The 16,897-nt window shown below is 42.1% G+C and overlaps 1 protein-coding gene across 7 annotated transcripts in view; it reads left to right on the top strand.

The window, feature by feature from the left end:
- Nucleotides 1-16,897, top strand: part of arap1 (ArfGAP with RhoGAP domain, ankyrin repeat and PH domain 1) — a 136,859-nt gene that overhangs the window by 72,915 nt on the left and 47,047 nt on the right. For all 7 annotated transcript variants that reach the window (XR_012391120.1, XM_073924133.1, XM_073924131.1 and 4 more), the window contains 8 exons: nucleotides 1-44; nucleotides 3,022-3,192; nucleotides 3,468-3,537; nucleotides 3,630-3,750; nucleotides 6,632-6,798; nucleotides 10,262-10,368; nucleotides 13,950-14,149; nucleotides 14,301-14,386. The exon at nucleotides 1-44 is cut by the window's left edge and continues 63 nt beyond it. Coding sequence is in view for 6 of the 7 variants with exons in the window: in XM_073924133.1 (XP_073780234.1) it covers nucleotides 1-44; nucleotides 3,022-3,192; nucleotides 3,468-3,537; nucleotides 3,630-3,750; nucleotides 6,632-6,798; nucleotides 10,262-10,368; nucleotides 13,950-14,149; nucleotides 14,301-14,386 (966 nt within the window). In the remaining variant the exon portion in view is untranslated. The remainder of the gene's footprint in view (nucleotides 45-3,021; nucleotides 3,193-3,467; nucleotides 3,538-3,629; nucleotides 3,751-6,631; nucleotides 6,799-10,261; nucleotides 10,369-13,949; nucleotides 14,150-14,300; nucleotides 14,387-16,897) is intronic.

Raw genomic sequence — 16,897 nt, 5'->3', positions numbered from 1 at the left:
CTTCTGGATGACGACTCCGGCTGCTACGAGTCCGTCTCCGTCAAGTGAGTGTGTGTGTTTCGCTGCTGTCAGCACTTACGCAAACGTGTGTGTGTGTGTTCCTGCAGCGTTATTAACAGGGTATATGAGTTGTTTGACTTGAGTTTGGCAATAAGAGAAGTTCATGAGCTGTCGCAATGACAGAATGTAATACTTCCTCTGCATCAGCTGTGACAGCGCTGACATTAATCTCATCATCTCCATCAAGCCCTCAGTCAGGGAGAGCTGTGGAGAACACAGTGCACATCTGACACAGCTGAAACATCCCTCTTTTCATCCCTCATCTCCTCTTTTCCTTTACACTTTACACTTTTCATTTTCAGCTTTTCATTTCTTCTTCCCATTCCTTTTCTCCTTTTTCCCTCCTTTTTCCCCTTCTCTTTTCCCTTTCCTACTTTTCTCTCATGTCCCTCTTTTTTCTCGATTTCCCCCTTGTTTAATTTTTCCTCCCTTTCCTCATTATTTTTCTTTTCCTGTTTTTTCATTTCCTCCTTTTTTCCTCTTTCCCCATTTTTCCCATTTTTTCCCTTTTTTCTCTTTTCACCTTTCCCACATTTTTCTCCCTCTTTTCATTTCCCCCATTTTCTCCGTTTTCATCCATTGTTTCTTTTTCTTTCTTTCCCTTTTTTCTTTCCTCATTTTCCTCCCTTTTCTCCACAATTTTTTTCTTTCCCTCTTTTTTCTTTTTTTCTGTTTTTTTCTCTCTTTTTCACCTTTTCCATCTCTTATTTTTTCTCTCTTTTCCCATTTCCCCTCTTCTTTTGTCAGTTAATTCCCCCCATTTTCTCCCATTTTCTCCTCTTTTTTTCTCTCTGTTTTTCCTCTTTTTTTCATTTTTCCTTTTTTCCTGTTTCCCTGTTTTTTTCTCTGCCTTTTCCCTTTTCTCTTGATTTTTTTTTCTCCCTTTTTCATCCCCCTTGCCCCCTCTTTTTTTCCCATTTTCCTCTCTTCCCAGTTTTCTTTCCCTCCTTTCCTCCCATTTTCTCCCAATTTCTTTCTTTTCCTCGTCTCTTTTCTCAATTTCTCCACTTATTTTCTGTTTTTCATCCCTTTTTTTCACTTTCCCCTTTTTAACTTTCTCCCATTTTCCCCTTTTTTCTTTTCTTTTCATCTTTTTCCCCCTTTTTATCTTTTTTCCTCTTCCTCCTGTTTTTATTTCCTCTCTCCTTTTTCCGCTGGATTGTCTCCTATTTTTCTGTCCCTCTTTTTTTCCTAATTTTTCTTTCGATTCCCATTTTTCTTTTCTCTCTTTTCCCTTTTTTACATTTTCTCTCTTTCCCCTGTTTTCTCCTTTATTTCTCTATATTTCCCCTATTTTTTCTCCTGTTTCTCCTGTTTTTTCTTCCCCCTTCTTTTTTCTCAATTTCCTCTCTTAATTTCTGTTTTTCCCTTTCTTTTCCTCCCTCTTTTTTTTTCTTTCCGCTTTCCTACCTTTTCTCTTTTTCCCCCTCTGTTTTCTCGATTTCCCCTTTTTTCATTTTTTCACTTTCCCCGTTATTTTTCTCCTTTTTTTTCTTTTTTCTCGATTTCCCTTTTTTCATTTTTGCCCATTTCCTCCCTTTTTCCCTTTTTTTGTCCTCTTTTCTCTTTTTTCTCTTTTCACCTTTTCCACATTTTCCCCCTTTTCATTCCCCCTCCTTTTTTCTCCATTTTCATCCCTTGTTTCTTTTTCCTTCTTTCCCCTTTTTTCTTTCCTCATTTTCCTTCTTTTTCTCACAGTTTTTTTCTTTCCCTCTCTTTTTTCTCCATGTTCTCTTTTTTTCTGATTTCTCCTCTTATTTCTTCTGCCTTTTCCCATTCCCCGCTTTTTCCTTTTAATTTCCCTCTTTTTCTCCCCATTTTCTCCTCTTTTCCTCTGTTTTTGCTCTTTTTTCATTTTCTCTTTTCTTCCTCTGTTTCCCCATTTTTTTCACTGCCTTTTACTTTTTCTCTCAATTTTTTTTCTCCCCTTTTTTCACCCCTCTTTCCCCCTTTTTTTCTCCATTTTCATCCCTCCCCCTTTTTCTTTCCCACTTTTCCCCCCATTTTGTCCATTTTCTCCCATTTTTTTCTTTCCCCCTCCTTTCTCATTTTCTCCCTTTATTTTCTGTTTTTCCTCCCTTTTAATGTTCTTCCTTTTTTCCCCTTTTTCTTTTCTTTTCATCTTTTTCCCTTTTTATCTTTTTCTCCTCTTCCCCCTGTTTTTGTTTCCTCTCTCCTTTTTCCTCTGGATTTTCTCCTTTTTTTCTCTCTTTCCCCTGTTTTCTCCTTTATTTCTCTATATTTCCCCCATTTTTCCTCCTGTTTCTCCTGTTTTTTTCTTCCACCTCTTTTTTTCTCAATTTCCTCTATAAATTTCTGTTTTTCCCTTCCTTTTCCTCCCTCCCTTCTTTTTTCTTTTCCATGTGTTTATTTTTTCCTTTTTCACGCTTTTTTCTCTCTTTTTAATTCTTTCTCCTTTTCCCGTTTTTTCCCTCTTTTTCTCTTGAGTTTTTCACCTCTTTTTAGTTCCTCCCTTTTTCTTTTCTCCCTTTTTCTTTTTTCTCTCTCTTTTCTCACGTTTCCCCCTTTTTTTCTTGATTTTTCTCCTTTTTTTCATTTTTTTTCTTCAACTTGTTCTCATCCTTCTTTTCTTTCCTACTGTGTGTTTGTAAATGTGTGTGTGTGTGTGTGTGTGTGTGTGTGTGTGTGTGTGTGTGTGTGTGTGTGTGTGTGTGTGTGTGTTTTGTTGTACTCTCCCATTCACTGCACTCTATGTTTCTGTCGACTTCTGCTGCCGTAAACGTGTAAAGCTCTATTGGTTGTTATCGGGGAATAACATATCTTAGAATGTTGAGATCAACCAATCAGAATCGAGTATTCCAGAGCGCTGCATAATAAGTGTATACATCGATTACTGCAGCGGACTCAGCTCAGTCTACGTCATGTAAAGCACCATTGAAATTAATCTGATTTCTCCTCTATGTGTGTGTGTGTGTGTGTGTGTGTGTGTGTGTGTGTCAGGGTCAGACCGAGCTCCTGGAATGCGGATCTGGCCTCGATCTCCTCTTCCCAGAACAGTGTTTACCTGCCCAGCTCAGGTTATATCAGCGGCTCTCCCCCGCGGGACGACTGGGCCTCCGCTGATGTGCCTGTTATGAAGATGGGCTGGCTGGACAAGAATCCTCCTCAAGGGTGTGTGTGTGTGTTTATGGATATGTGTGTGTGTCTGTGCTTGTAAACATGTGCATGTGTTTTCTGAATGTGTGTGTGTGTGTGTCAATGTGTGCTCGCATATGTCTCTATGTGTGTTTGTTTGTTTGTCGCGTTTGTCTCTGTATGTGTGATTATGTGTTTGTTTGTTTGTTTGCATCTGTATGTGTTTGTAAATGTGTGCATGTGATTTCTGAATGTGTGTGTGTGTGTGTGTGTGTGTGTGTGTGTGTGTGTGTGTGTGTGTGTGTGTGCAGGTCTCTGATCTACCAGCGCCGTTGGGTCAAACTGGACTCTGAATACCTGAGATACTTCGACACTGAGAAGGTGTGTGTTTCTGTCTAAACCCCACATACATGAGCAAACTGGGAATGTGTACATGTATTTATTTGTGTGTGTGTGTGTGTGTGTGTGTGCAGGACGTGTACTCAAAGAGGATCATCTCGACGGCCTCCATCACTGATGTGGTGATTGTGGGAGATCAGAAGTTTGAAGTGGTCACACACAATCGCACGTTCCTCTTCAGAGCCGAGAGCGAGTGTAAGTGTGTGTGTAAGTGTGTGTGTGTTTATAAAGTGACCGACACACCCTGACGGTCAGTGAGGTTTTTGTAATCTGATCAGATATATTATGGTTTATTATGCTCTATGGTGTGGTATTGCACAGGAGGGCGAGTAACTTCAGCTTCAGCTCTTCATCATCAGGGTTATACCAGTTCTGGAGTTTTCAGTAGTTTAGTTTTTATTTCGTTTTGACTTTTTATTTTCAGATTCAGTCAGTTTCAACCAGTTTTAGAGGCAGATTTACTAGTTTTTTTAGTGTGCGTTCACACCTGTGAATGGATTCAGTTGTTCTGAAACAGAGATTACAATTGTTACAGTGTTGCTCTTTGCTCTTGGAGCGGTTCGCTTTCACACTGCAAAGTTTCTAATCGGACCAAAAGAGCTAAAACAAGTCACGTGCGAGTAAACTCTCCTCACATTGGTCAGAGTGTCAGGGTTTATTTTGCAGTGTCCCGCTCAGCTGTCAGGAGAGGTGGTGGTTTGGTGGTGATTGACAGGGTGCGCGCGACGTGTCTGAGGAGAGATGCGGTGGGGAGGGGTGAGAAGGGTGCGCGACGATGCCTATTTGAGGACCGGGAGGGAGATGCGAGATTACCGGAGATCATCACTCATTTGCGGGCATCTGGAGACTCACGAAACTTCCCGCCATACTCATAATTCTCTCTTCATATAGCCGTAAGCCTATTACATATCCATAAAACACTGTGATATAACCACGCTCGGATCTGATCGCTTTCTCACTGCAATCGATCTGCTCCAGGGTTCGTTTCAATCGAGCCGAGACCACCTCATTCAAGCGATCTCGGAGCGATTACTTTGGTGCGGAACAGAGCGCGATTGCCCTGTTCACATATGCCAAACGAACCGCGCTAACTGGGCAAACGAGACACGTTCCCAAACAAAAGTGTAGGTGTGAAAGCAGCCTTAGTTTCTATATTTTGAAATTTTTTTTTTTGTCAGTTTTAGTTTTTCGTTTGTTGTTGTTTTGTAAATGTGGATGTTTGTTCAGTGCCAGATTCAAAATCATCAGAATAAATATTGTATAATAAAAACTCAACTAAAGATGGGCTACATTTCTGACACAAGAACACAATCATCTACCCATCCTCAAATTCAAATACCGCAGCCCACAAGAGAGCATGCTGAAGTACAGTACTGTACGTGTGCAAGGCTGCTTCTGAAATTAGACACAAGGTGCATCCCAAATTCATACTTACTCACTATTCTACGCCATTTTGTATTATGAATAGTGTATAATAATAGTGTACATAGCGTGGGCCATTTATATCGATGCACCTTAATAAAATGGGAATAGTTTGTGATATTAGCGTTCTGTTTGTGGCACATTAGTGTATGTGTGGGGGCAAAGTTTTCAAGATGGGTGGTGACCATGGTGGCCATTTTGAAGTCGGCCATCTTGGATCTAACTTTTGTTTTTTCAATAGGAAGAGGGTCATGTGACACGTCAAACTTATTGGGAATTTCACAAGAAAAGCAATGGCGTGCTTGGTTTTAACGTAACTTTATTCTGTCATGAGTTATTGACAAGTTTCTGAACACTTCTAAAATGTGTTCAGTGTGCTGCCCATTGTGTTGGAGTGTCAGTGCAGCCCTCTTCTCCCACTCTTTACACACTGATAGCAACACCGCAGGAGAAATGCCAGCACCGGCTTCCAGTATCTGTAGTTTCAGGTGCTGCACATCTTGTATCTTCACAACAGTGGAGCCTTTCTTCATCAATGGAAACCACAAGGCCACTGGATATTTGAACATGCCACATGATGATGTGTTTCCCTCTGTATGCACTGACGCCGGCACGTTCCCTGAGTTTCTCCAGCAAGATGGTGCTCCACCACATTATGGGTTTCAGGTCCGAGCATTCCTAGATAAACAGTTTCCTGAGAAGTGGATTGTTCGTCGTGGGCCAGTTGAACGGCCCCCATGGTCTCCCGATCTGACCCCCTTAGACTTTTGTCTTTGGGGTCATCTGAAGGCAGTTGTCTATGGTGTGAAGATACAACATGTGCAGCACCTGAAACTACGGATACTGGAAGCCGGTGCTGGTGTTTCTCCTGCGGTGTTGCTATCAGTGTGTGAAGAGTGGGAGAAGAGGGCTGCATTGACAATCCAACACAATGGGCAGCACACTGAACACATTTTATAAGTGGTCAGAAACTTGTCAATAACTCATGAAAGAATAAAGTTACGTTAAAACCAAGCACACCATTGCTTTTCTTGTGAAATTTCCAATACATTTGACGTGTCACATGACCCTCTTCCTATTGAAAAAACAAAAGTTGGATCCAAGATGGCCGACTTCAAAATGGCCACCATGGTCATCATCCATCTTGAAAAGTTTGCCCCCTCACATATACTAATGTGACACTAACAGGATGTTAATATCACCAACCATTCCCAATTTATTAAGGTGTATCCATATAAATGGCCCACCCTGTAAAATAAGAAGTGCGTTCACACTGAAAACTCAATAAGTGCACTTTAATTACCTAATTACCCCTTTAATTAGTTTCTTTTTCCTCCCATCCTGTAGCCTACTCGCGCCCCCTGTGAGCGTGTCCCCACTGGTTGAGAACAGCAGGATTTCAGACTCTGTTTACTTCTAAAAGAATTACAGTAGTTTTATGTATTAAATATATTTACAAAGACGAAAACAAATACAATGCAGAAAATTACAATACAGTTTCAGTGAAACTCTCGTTTTATTTTTATTTCATTTTTATTTTCCGTTCGTGTTCATCATCTCTTATAACCTTGATATCAGTGCTGTATTCAGATCAGTTTAGCGTGTGTGTGTTGTCCCGTATTGATTGTGTGTATTCTTGTGGCTGCATTATCAGTGGAGCGCTCCGAGTGGGTTTCTGCGCTGAGGAGCACTGTAGGAGTGTCTCGAGCAAACGCATGTCTGGACCCAGAGATGAAGGGCTATCTGGAGCTGCGCGGCCTGCGCTCCAAACTCTACACGGTGGTGTGTGCGGATAAAGTCTTCCTTTACAAGAACACAGAGGTGACACACTTCAACACCCAGCACAAACGCTTTTAACAGGCTTTTTCTGCTGCGCAGGTATGAGTCAAGCTGGAGACTTTTTAAATGTTTTGCTTTTTCTGCACAGAATTCGGTACAATCAAATCAAATCAGGCCTTTATTTGTCACGTACACTTTCGTATGGTGAAATTGAAGCCCCCGACCATACACAAACATCACATCAAGACAGGTCACAGCAGGTAGCATTTAGAAAAAGGAAGTAAGATGCATTTCAGGAGGGGGAGGCGAAAAAATAAAATAAAACTTACTCTCGCCTTGCTCTTGAATTAGGCCAGTGTGAGATCAGGAGGAAAAAAAGCCCAGCAATCAAGCCCATAAACACACAGAGAAGACATAACAACGCCACAGGGGATGGGGACAGGGGGTGTGGATATAGTCTGATGTGGTTCTGGTCCTGCAGCCATGGTCGCAGACTCGCCTACCCCCTCCTGTGGATGAAAGCACATGAAGGCATGGGATGAGGGGATAGGTAGTGATTGTCTATTCGTAGCTGTGAATGTGTGTGTGTAATGCTGCCTTCACACCAGACACGGAATGTGCGTCAAGCGTAAGTGATTTACATGTTAAGTCAATGCCTACACGTGAATAGACATCCTGCGGCGCAATACGCGCGAATGGCGCAGTGCAAATGACACGAAGTGTGCGAATGGCGTGGCGCGAATTGAGCGTTTTGCGCGTTTGACGTGCTTAATGCGCGTTTCGCACGAATCACTTGAGTTCGAAAATCTGAACTTCAGCGGACATTCGCACCACGTTAACCAATCAGGAGCTTGCTCTTGTGGGGGCGTGATTGTGACGTATCGCCTGTTGTCGGTGTCCCAGGGGAAATCCTCCAGCCGACACTGAAGAGCTTAATTTGCTCTTCAGTGTTTGAACTCTCAGTAATGAATAAATCACACTGAACTGAGCTAAACTGAATTGAACTGAACTTAAACACTAAAACCTAAACCACACTGTTCCAATTACTATGACCATTTATGTGAAGCTGCTTTGACACAATCTACATTGTAAAAGCGCTGTACAAATAAAGCTGAATTGAATTGAATTGACACCGACATGAAGTTCATCAAACTGGGCTGGGCTCAGTCAGATGCACCGCTGAAAGCCTCCATCATCCAGGTTCAGTTTCTGGAGGAGTCTATGAGCTCACAGAGCTGGATGCACCTCTGAAAGTATCTAGTGGACTCAGACTCGGCCCTGAACTTATCGACACTGTTTTTCAGTCTTCATAAAGCACATAAACACTGTTAATTTCTTAATAAAATCCATGTTAGCCATTTAGCAATGAAGCTAGAGTCACCGGGTAGACAGAAGCCCTGCCCATCACGCGAGTCCGCGTCTGTTCACGCGGCTATTTATGCATGAATAGCGCGATTTATCCGCACGATCCATGTCTGGTGTGAACGCAGCATAAGCCTGTAGAGTCCAACAGGTGTCCTTGACAGAAAGTGATGTCCTAGAAACCACTTAAAACGCATGGCAACAATGCACTAAAACTTATTGAAAGTCCCTAGCAACCACCTAGTGATACCCTAGCAACCACACTAACGCCCCTAGCACCCTTCAGGTGTCCACTCCCGTTGAAGAGAAGTAATAAAATACACTTTTATTAATAAAATAAAGTCCAGTGAAAAAGTAGAATAAACAAAAGACAAACAACAGAAACAAAATCCTTACTTTATCCTCTGTCAAGGATAAAGGGCAACCAACCTCAGTATACAGAAGTCAGAAAGCGCAAAGCTTTTACACTCATGCATAGAGGATCAACTCTGAAACCGTGTTGGGAGACGGGGTTCAGAAACAGTGTTCATAAATCCCCCATGAACACAAGTGCATAACTGAATTAAATCATACGTTCAGGGAGCATGCTGATCACTTGAACAGTAGGAGACCCTTAGAGAGGCAGATACATAGTCATCCGAGTACATTATAAAACATAAATCCACATTTAGGCAGCTTTATTATCAGCCTGAATATATAGTGTGCCTACACACTCATGCACTTAGATTCATGTGTGTAAACTGAGCAGGGAGGTCAGCCAAAGTTCCTTTAGCTGGTTTGTTGGTTCGGCGCACCCTCTGTCGGACGCCTCTCATTTCTCTTTCGCTTGGCTTCATCATTAAGAGTTGTGCTTTTACACATAGGAACATCAGAATACATTAGTGATTTTTTGTGTCTTATTTGATTAGTGTCATCGGACCAATCAGACACTACAGAAGTTAGCAGAAAACAGCATGTTTTACTATGGATTTTAGACCTACGGCACTGCCATTTTGGAATATCTGAGTGTGACGTCACGGGGTTGGTTCTGTTCCCTCAGCTGAACAGATACAGTGGAAGTAATGGACTGAACACACACACTGTAAAGCCTAATGTAACCCAATGTGTGAAGTTGCGGATGTGTAGCTGCTGCAGATACAAGCATCAGATGCATGTCTGAAATAAAGATCTATATTTATTGTATTTTTCCTTTTTCCCTTTTAAATGATCTATTAAACGCTGATAAAACAAAACTCATGTTATTTTCAGAATTAAAAACAAACTAAGCAAAAGCTTTCACTACTACTCATGGTGCAGAGATTGAATGGGTGTCCCAGTACAAATATCATGGGATGTTAATTGATGATACACTTTCTTTTAGTTCTCACATTCAGCAATAGCTGAACAAATTAAAAGTGATTTTAGGCTTCTGTTTTAGAATTAAGATCTGCCTTTCTTTTGAATATTATTATTATTTATATCAGACACACATCTGATGCTTGTTTTTGCAGCAGCTCCACGTCTACAACTTCACACATGATAAAGCATGCTGTTTTCTGCTAAATGCTAACATTAATCCAGTTCGTTTAATATATTTTCATTAAAGTGGAAACCAGTTTACAAAATAACGTCAACTTGACTGAGTGCTTCATTTCCCCTTCAATGCAATTTATCAAGCATAGTGACGTATGAAGACGTTGATATTTCACTGTTCAACTGCAATGGCTTTGCATGCAATGTGTGTGTGTGTGTGTGTGTGTGTGTGTGTGTGTGTGTGTGTGTGTGTGTGTGTGTGTGTGTGTGTGTGTGTGTGTGTGTGTGTGTGTGTGTGTGTGTGTGTGTGTGTGTGTGTGTGTGTGTGTGTGTGTGTAAAGTGACCCTTTTCTTTTATCTGATTGTTTCGCTCAGTTTGATTACATATTTTGAAACTGACTGTGTGTGTTTGTGTGCACACAATAATCTAACACTGTTCCATTACTGTGTGTGTGTGTGTGTGTGTGTGTGTATGTGCGTGTGTGTGATTTGATTCCATATTTTGAAACTGCATGTGTGTGTTGCGCATAATAATCGAACACTTTTTTTCGTTGCTGTGTGTGTGTGTGTGTGTGTGTGTGTGTGTGTGTGTGTGTGTGTGTGTGTGTGTGTGTGTGTGTGTGTGTGTCAGGAATACCGTCTGGGGATCGGCATCACCTCCATCGATATGAATGTTGGTAATGTGAAGGAGATCGACAGAAGAGCGTTTGATCTGACCACACCGTATCGCATCTTCAGGTACAGATTCACCTCCACTGATCCCTCCATCCCTCACTCGTCTGCTGCTCTCTGTTTCCCTGGTCTCTTCATCACTGAAAGTATTGATCTGTGAAGGGTCTGACTGACACTATAGGCTTTTAATATCTGTGCCTAACCCCGCCCCTCATTGTGACATCACTTGCTTTATTCATAGTTTTCACGTGATGTCACACCATTATGGGAAACGCCCCCTGGTGGGCAAAATATTACTGCCTCCCACTGTCTGCCAAGTCACATAGAGACTTCTCTTTTATAGCCAAAGCAGGTTAAATGTTGTGCTATAAGATGAGGCATTACTAACCTGATTAGACACACCTGTGTGTGTTTGGGTTGGAGTTTGTGTGTGTATTTGTGTATCTGTGTGATTGGGAATGTGTGATATGTTTGTGTGTTGATAATATTATGTGTGATAAATGGTGTGTATGTGTCTGCAGGGCTCGAAATTAACCTTTTTACTCTGTAGCACCAGTGCTCCTTACTTTAAATATTTAGGGCGCACCAGCCAAAATTGAGTCTCACCCCCCCAAAAAATATGAGCAGCGTCACTAAACGTTTTATATTAACAGATTAATTGCATTTGAATTCAATGCTCATTATAAATAACTATCAAACTATTTCTGCATGCACCCACCGGCCTGCACACACTGCCGGACATGAGTGAGACGACCTATAATAATAAGGTCACGTTTACGTAGTCAGCCTGGTGAAAGGGCTGGTTCTTTATTTTTTGGACCTTTTTGCATTTATACGCCTCCAGTTTCAATTTAACTGAGATTTAAATACTGCATTTTAGTGACATTTCTTTGCTGGATTAGCTAGTCAGATGTCATCATAACCACACTTTTTGATGTACTAAAAATATTAAAATAATTGCAATTAAAAAATATTTAAATAAGACAAATTTTTAAAATACAAATTTATTACATCATATATCATTAGAAAAAATAGCTGTCTGTTAAAGTCTTAAAGTAAAAAAACTGCAGCCTACTGTCATTTATTAGACAAAAAACAAACTGGACAGCACATTCAACTGTCCTCAGTCACAATTTGGCCATTTCAATAAAAAATAATAATCAAAACATAATAATAATAATAAAGTAATAATAATAAAATTAATAATAATAATAATAATAACTAATACTAATAATAATAATAATAATAATAATAATAATATTAATAAAAATAATAATAATAAAATAATAATAAAAAAATAATAAAGACAATAATAAAATTTATAATAATAATAATAAAAAATAAAAATAAATAATAATAATAATAATAATAATAATACAATAATAATAAATAAAAATACTAAAAATAAATAATAATAATAATAAAATAGTAATACTAATAATAAAAACAAATAATAATAATAATAATAAAATAATAGTAATACTAATAATAAAAATAAATAATAATAATCATACAATAATAATAAATAAAAATACAAAAAATAAATAATAATAATAATAAATAGTAATACTAATAATAAAAATAAATAATAATAATAATATTAATAATAATAATAATACATTAATAATAGTGAATTCTTCAGAATATTTCTAGCCTCTTTGGTTAAAAAAAAGTACATTTGAAAATTCCTGGACATCAACAATAGCCAAAATATATTCAACTCAATTTAATACGGGCCGCTTCTGATGCTTCACACCTTTTTATTTAGCATTTTTTTATTTCAGGAATAAGCTCCAAGATTTAGAATAAAGTTCCTTCAAAATGTTTTCTCTGTTTAAAAGCAACACAGTAGCGAAAGAAGACTTCTCCTACATCAGATTATAGTCCCACTGAAGCAGCAGCCGACAGAGGATTCCGATTGGTCCTAAAGCCTTTTTCAATGGATTATTTTCATTACTTATGATGGCATAGCAGTCAAAATAGGACAAATGATCTCATATAGGGCCAAATTCTGGAGCTTGGGTCTTCCAAACCACCCGAACCCCCCTGGCCACAGGCCTAAAAAGTTAGAGCATGTTTTCTGCTTATAGTAAACATGTTTTAATAGAGTTCTGGCTGTAAAAGCGCTCCTACAGGTGTTTCAGGCGCAGGACAGACTATCTCCAGCTCATAATTTATTTTATTTATATTAATTGTGACTAAAAAATGATTAGACCCGTCCAGTTTCATCTGGAATACATCCCAGATCACCTTCTGAAGTGGTTCGAGCCATCGAGTTTATATGCGATCAGAGTAAAACAAACGAAGTTACAGGCATGTGATGAACTGCTGTGAGTGTAACTGCAGGCGCTGTGTGATGAAGGGGAGTCAGACTTTAGTACAGCTTTCCTTCATCTCCTCTTGTGGGTGGGCCCAGATGCACTGGTTGCTACTGACTGAATGGAGTAGGAGCACACAGTTGCGTTCCGCTAAACAGGTTGCATGTAATATTTACATTTCAAAACCACCCAAGTTTAGTCAAGCTGCCAATGCCATATATTACCCGCACAATCAAGTTCAAAACCGCCCAATCTGGCAACACTGTGTGGGTCTTCACACACGCTTTTCCTTTCACATCATTAAACCGCAGAGAAGCGCCACCATGCCGCAAGTTTAATGACGTACACAACAGAACGCCTCAATAAATCCCATCTGCCTGTTTCGCTCAGATAATATTTTGGGCGCATATGTGACACAATTTCCAGCCCTGATGTGGGTAACTCCTGTACAGTGAGTGTGTGTGTGTGTGTGTGTGTGTGTGTGTGTGTGTGTGTGTGTGTGTGTGTTTGTGTGGTACAGTGAGTGTATGCATGTGTTAGTGTGAGAATGTGTGCTTATGCGTGTGTGTGTGCATGATGACAGAATATGTTTGTGAGATGCATTGGCAGTAAGTGTGTGTGTCTGTGTGAGACTGTAAATGTGTGTGTGTGTGTGTGTGTTCTGCTTCTCTCACAGCTGTTGTGGTTTTGTGTATTTTTACTGGTTTGGGTTTTCTCTTCTTCTGCTTCTCGGTGAGGTCAGATGCACGTCTGTGAACTCAACAAACCGGTTACACACACACACACACTGCACTCCACAACATCAGCCTGCATGCAAACACACTCAACATCTCTCACTTAAATGATATCAGTGTAAAAATCACAATATAGAAAACAACACAACTACAGCATTAGCACTGTTAACGAGAATAAACAGGTGTGTGTCACTGGTGAAATGATGTCAGGATGCACTCTAATGTTTGTGTATGTGTGTGTGTGTTTGTATGTTTATGTTTTGTGATTGTGCTTGTGTGTGTTTTGCATGTATGTGTGTATGTGTGCATCTATATACGCAAACAAATATGTATATATACAAATATGTGTGTGTTTGTTTGCATCTGTCTGTTGTGGGTGTTCTTTGTGTGTGTGTGTGTGTGTGCTTTTGTGTATTTGTGTGTGTGTGTGTGTGTGTGTGTGTGTGCACGTCTGTGTGTGTTTTTGTGTATTTGTGTTTGTGCTTGTGTGTGCGTGTGTTGTATTTTTTGTGTGTCTGTGCTTGTGTTTCTATGTCTGTACTTGTGTTTGTATGTCTGTGTGTGTGTGCATGTGTGTGTTTGTGTGTGTGTGTAGTTTTGTTGCAGATTCAGACCAGCTGAAGGATCAGTGGGTGGAGTCTATGCGTGACTCCATCGCTGAAGCTTTGTCCAATTACGAAGTGGCTGAGCGGATCTGGGCGGAGCCGTCCAATCAGATGTGTGCAGACTGCAGCGCAGCCAAACCTGAGTGGGCCTCCATCAACCTGACGGTGGTGTTCTGCAAGAGATGCGCAGGTGACCACCAACATCCATCTACTACAACAAACACCACTGTTCATCAGCAGAAGACATGTGCTGATATTGGCCAGCCTACAGTGACTGAACGATATTGTGTTTCTGTGTGTCTGTGTGTGTTTGTGTTTGTGTGTGTGTGTGTGTGTGACAGGAGAGCACAGAAGTCTTGGCCCGAGCATCTCAAAAGTACGCAGTCTGAAAATGGACAAGAAGGTGTGGACTGAAGATCTGATTCAGGTGTGTTGTGTGTCCTCCTGGACCTTTGGTGTGTTTGACCCCTCACCTGTAACACACCTCACACACCTATTAACCAAAGACTACAATACACAAGACATGTCACTCGTATAGTTTTGAATGGGGAAAAGTGTAACAGCCAATATGGCAAATGAAGCCCCGCCTTCTAGTTCAGGAGCCAATCATCGATCGCTATAGACCTTGGTCCAGTCCAGATGTGTGTTTATGACAGTTTCTGCAGCTTCATTATTAACCCTGGATCAGCAAGTGCTCTGGAGTCTCAGTGAATATTTGCTCCACACACATGAGAAATATATCCACAGAAAACTGGAAACCACTACATTAAAGCCAGCCGACTACTCTTGAAAACAAATATTCCCTGGTTTTATAATCTGTATGAAATGAGTGCTAGGCTAGGTACAGTCCATCCTGTTACACACACATCACAGCATCTACTCTAACACACACACACACACTTAGCAGCGCAGTCAGACGATCATTTTTCAGAGGAGGATCATGTGGAACTCTAAACACACACAGCTGTAGTGTCGGCTGGTGTCGTGATCTTGATCTGGGTTGTGTTGAGTGTGCATTAGATGGGTCAGCCTGATCACATCACCCGTAACACACATCACCCGTAACACACATCACCCGTAACACACATCACCCGTAACGCACCTCACCCGTAACACACATCACCCGTAACACACATCACCCGTAACGCACATCACCCGTAACACACATCACCCGTAACACACATCACCCGTAACACACATCACCCGTAACGCACATCACCCGTAACGCACATCACCCTTAACACACATCACCCTTAACGCACCTCACCCGTAACACACATCACCCGTAACGCACATCACCCGGAACGCACATCACCCGTAACACACATCACCCGTAACACATCTCACCCGTAACGCACCTCACCCGTAACACACATCACCCGTAACGCATATCACCCTTAACGCACCTCACCCGTAACGCACCTCACCCGTAACGCACCTCACCCGTAACGCACATCACCCGTAACGCACCTCACCCGTAACACACATCACCCGTAACACACATCACCCGTAACGCACCTCACCCGTAACACACCTCACCCGTAACACACCTCACCCGTAACACACATCACCCGTAACACACATCACCCGTAACGCACCTCACCCGTAACACACCTCACATGTAACGCACCTCACCCGTAACGCACATCACCCGTAACACACCTCACCCGTAACACACATCACCCGTAACGCACCTCACCCGTAACGCACCTCACCCGTAACGCACCTCACATGTAACGCACATCACCCGTAACACACATCACCCGTAACACACATCACCCGTAACACACATCACCCGTAACGCACCTCACCCGTAACACACCTCACATGTAACGCACCTCACCCGTAACGCACATCACCCGTAACACACCTCTCCCGTAACACACATCACCCGTAACGCACCTCACCCGTAACGCACCTCACCCGTAACGCACCTCACATGTAACGCACATCACCCGTAACACACATCACCCGTAACACACATCACCCGTAACGCACCTCACCCGTAACGCACCTCACCCGTAACACACATCACCCTTAACGCACCTCACCCGTAACGCACCTCACCCGTAACGCACCTTACCCGTAACGCACATCACCTGTAACGCACCTCACCCGTAACGCACCTCACCCGTAACGCACCTCACCCGTAACGCACCTCACCCGTAACGCACCTCACCCGTAACACACCTCACCCGTAACACACCTCACCCGTAACACACATCACCCGTAACACACATCACCCGTAACGCACCTCACCCGTAACACACCTCACATGTAACGCACCTCACCCGTAACGCACATCACCCGTAACACACCTCACCCGTAACACACATCACCCGTAACGCACCTCACCCGTAACGCACCTCACCCGTAACGCACCTCACATGTAACGCACATCACCCGTAACACACATCACCCGTAACACACATCACCCGTAACACACATCACCCGTAACGCACCTCACCCGTAACACACCTCACATGTAACGCACCTCACCCGTAACGCACATCACCCGTAACACACCTCTCCCGTAACACACATCACCCGTAACGCACCTCACCCGTAACGCACCTCACCCGTAACGCACCTCACATGTAACGCACATCACCCGTAACACACATCACCCGTAACACACATCACCCGTAACGCACCTCACCCGTAACGCACCTCACCCGTAACACACATCACCCTTAACGCACCTCACCCGTAACGCACCTCACCCGTAACGCACCTTACCCGTAACGCACATCACCTGTAACGCACCTCACCCGTAACGCACCTCACCCGTAACGCACCTCACCCGTAACGCACCTCACCCGTAACGCACCTCACCCGTAACGCACCTCACCCGTAACGCACCTCACCCGTAACGCACATCACCCGTAACGCACATCACCCGTAACGCACATCACCCGTAACGCACCTCACCCGTAAC

Source organism: Danio rerio, chromosome 15 (genome assembly GCF_049306965.1).
Source record: "Danio rerio strain Tuebingen ecotype United States chromosome 15, GRCz12tu, whole genome shotgun sequence".
NCBI lineage: Eukaryota > Metazoa > Chordata > Actinopteri > Cypriniformes > Danionidae > Danio > Danio rerio.
The sequence above is the reverse complement of the archived record's forward strand: the minus strand, read 5'-3'. Positions and strand labels throughout refer to the sequence as shown.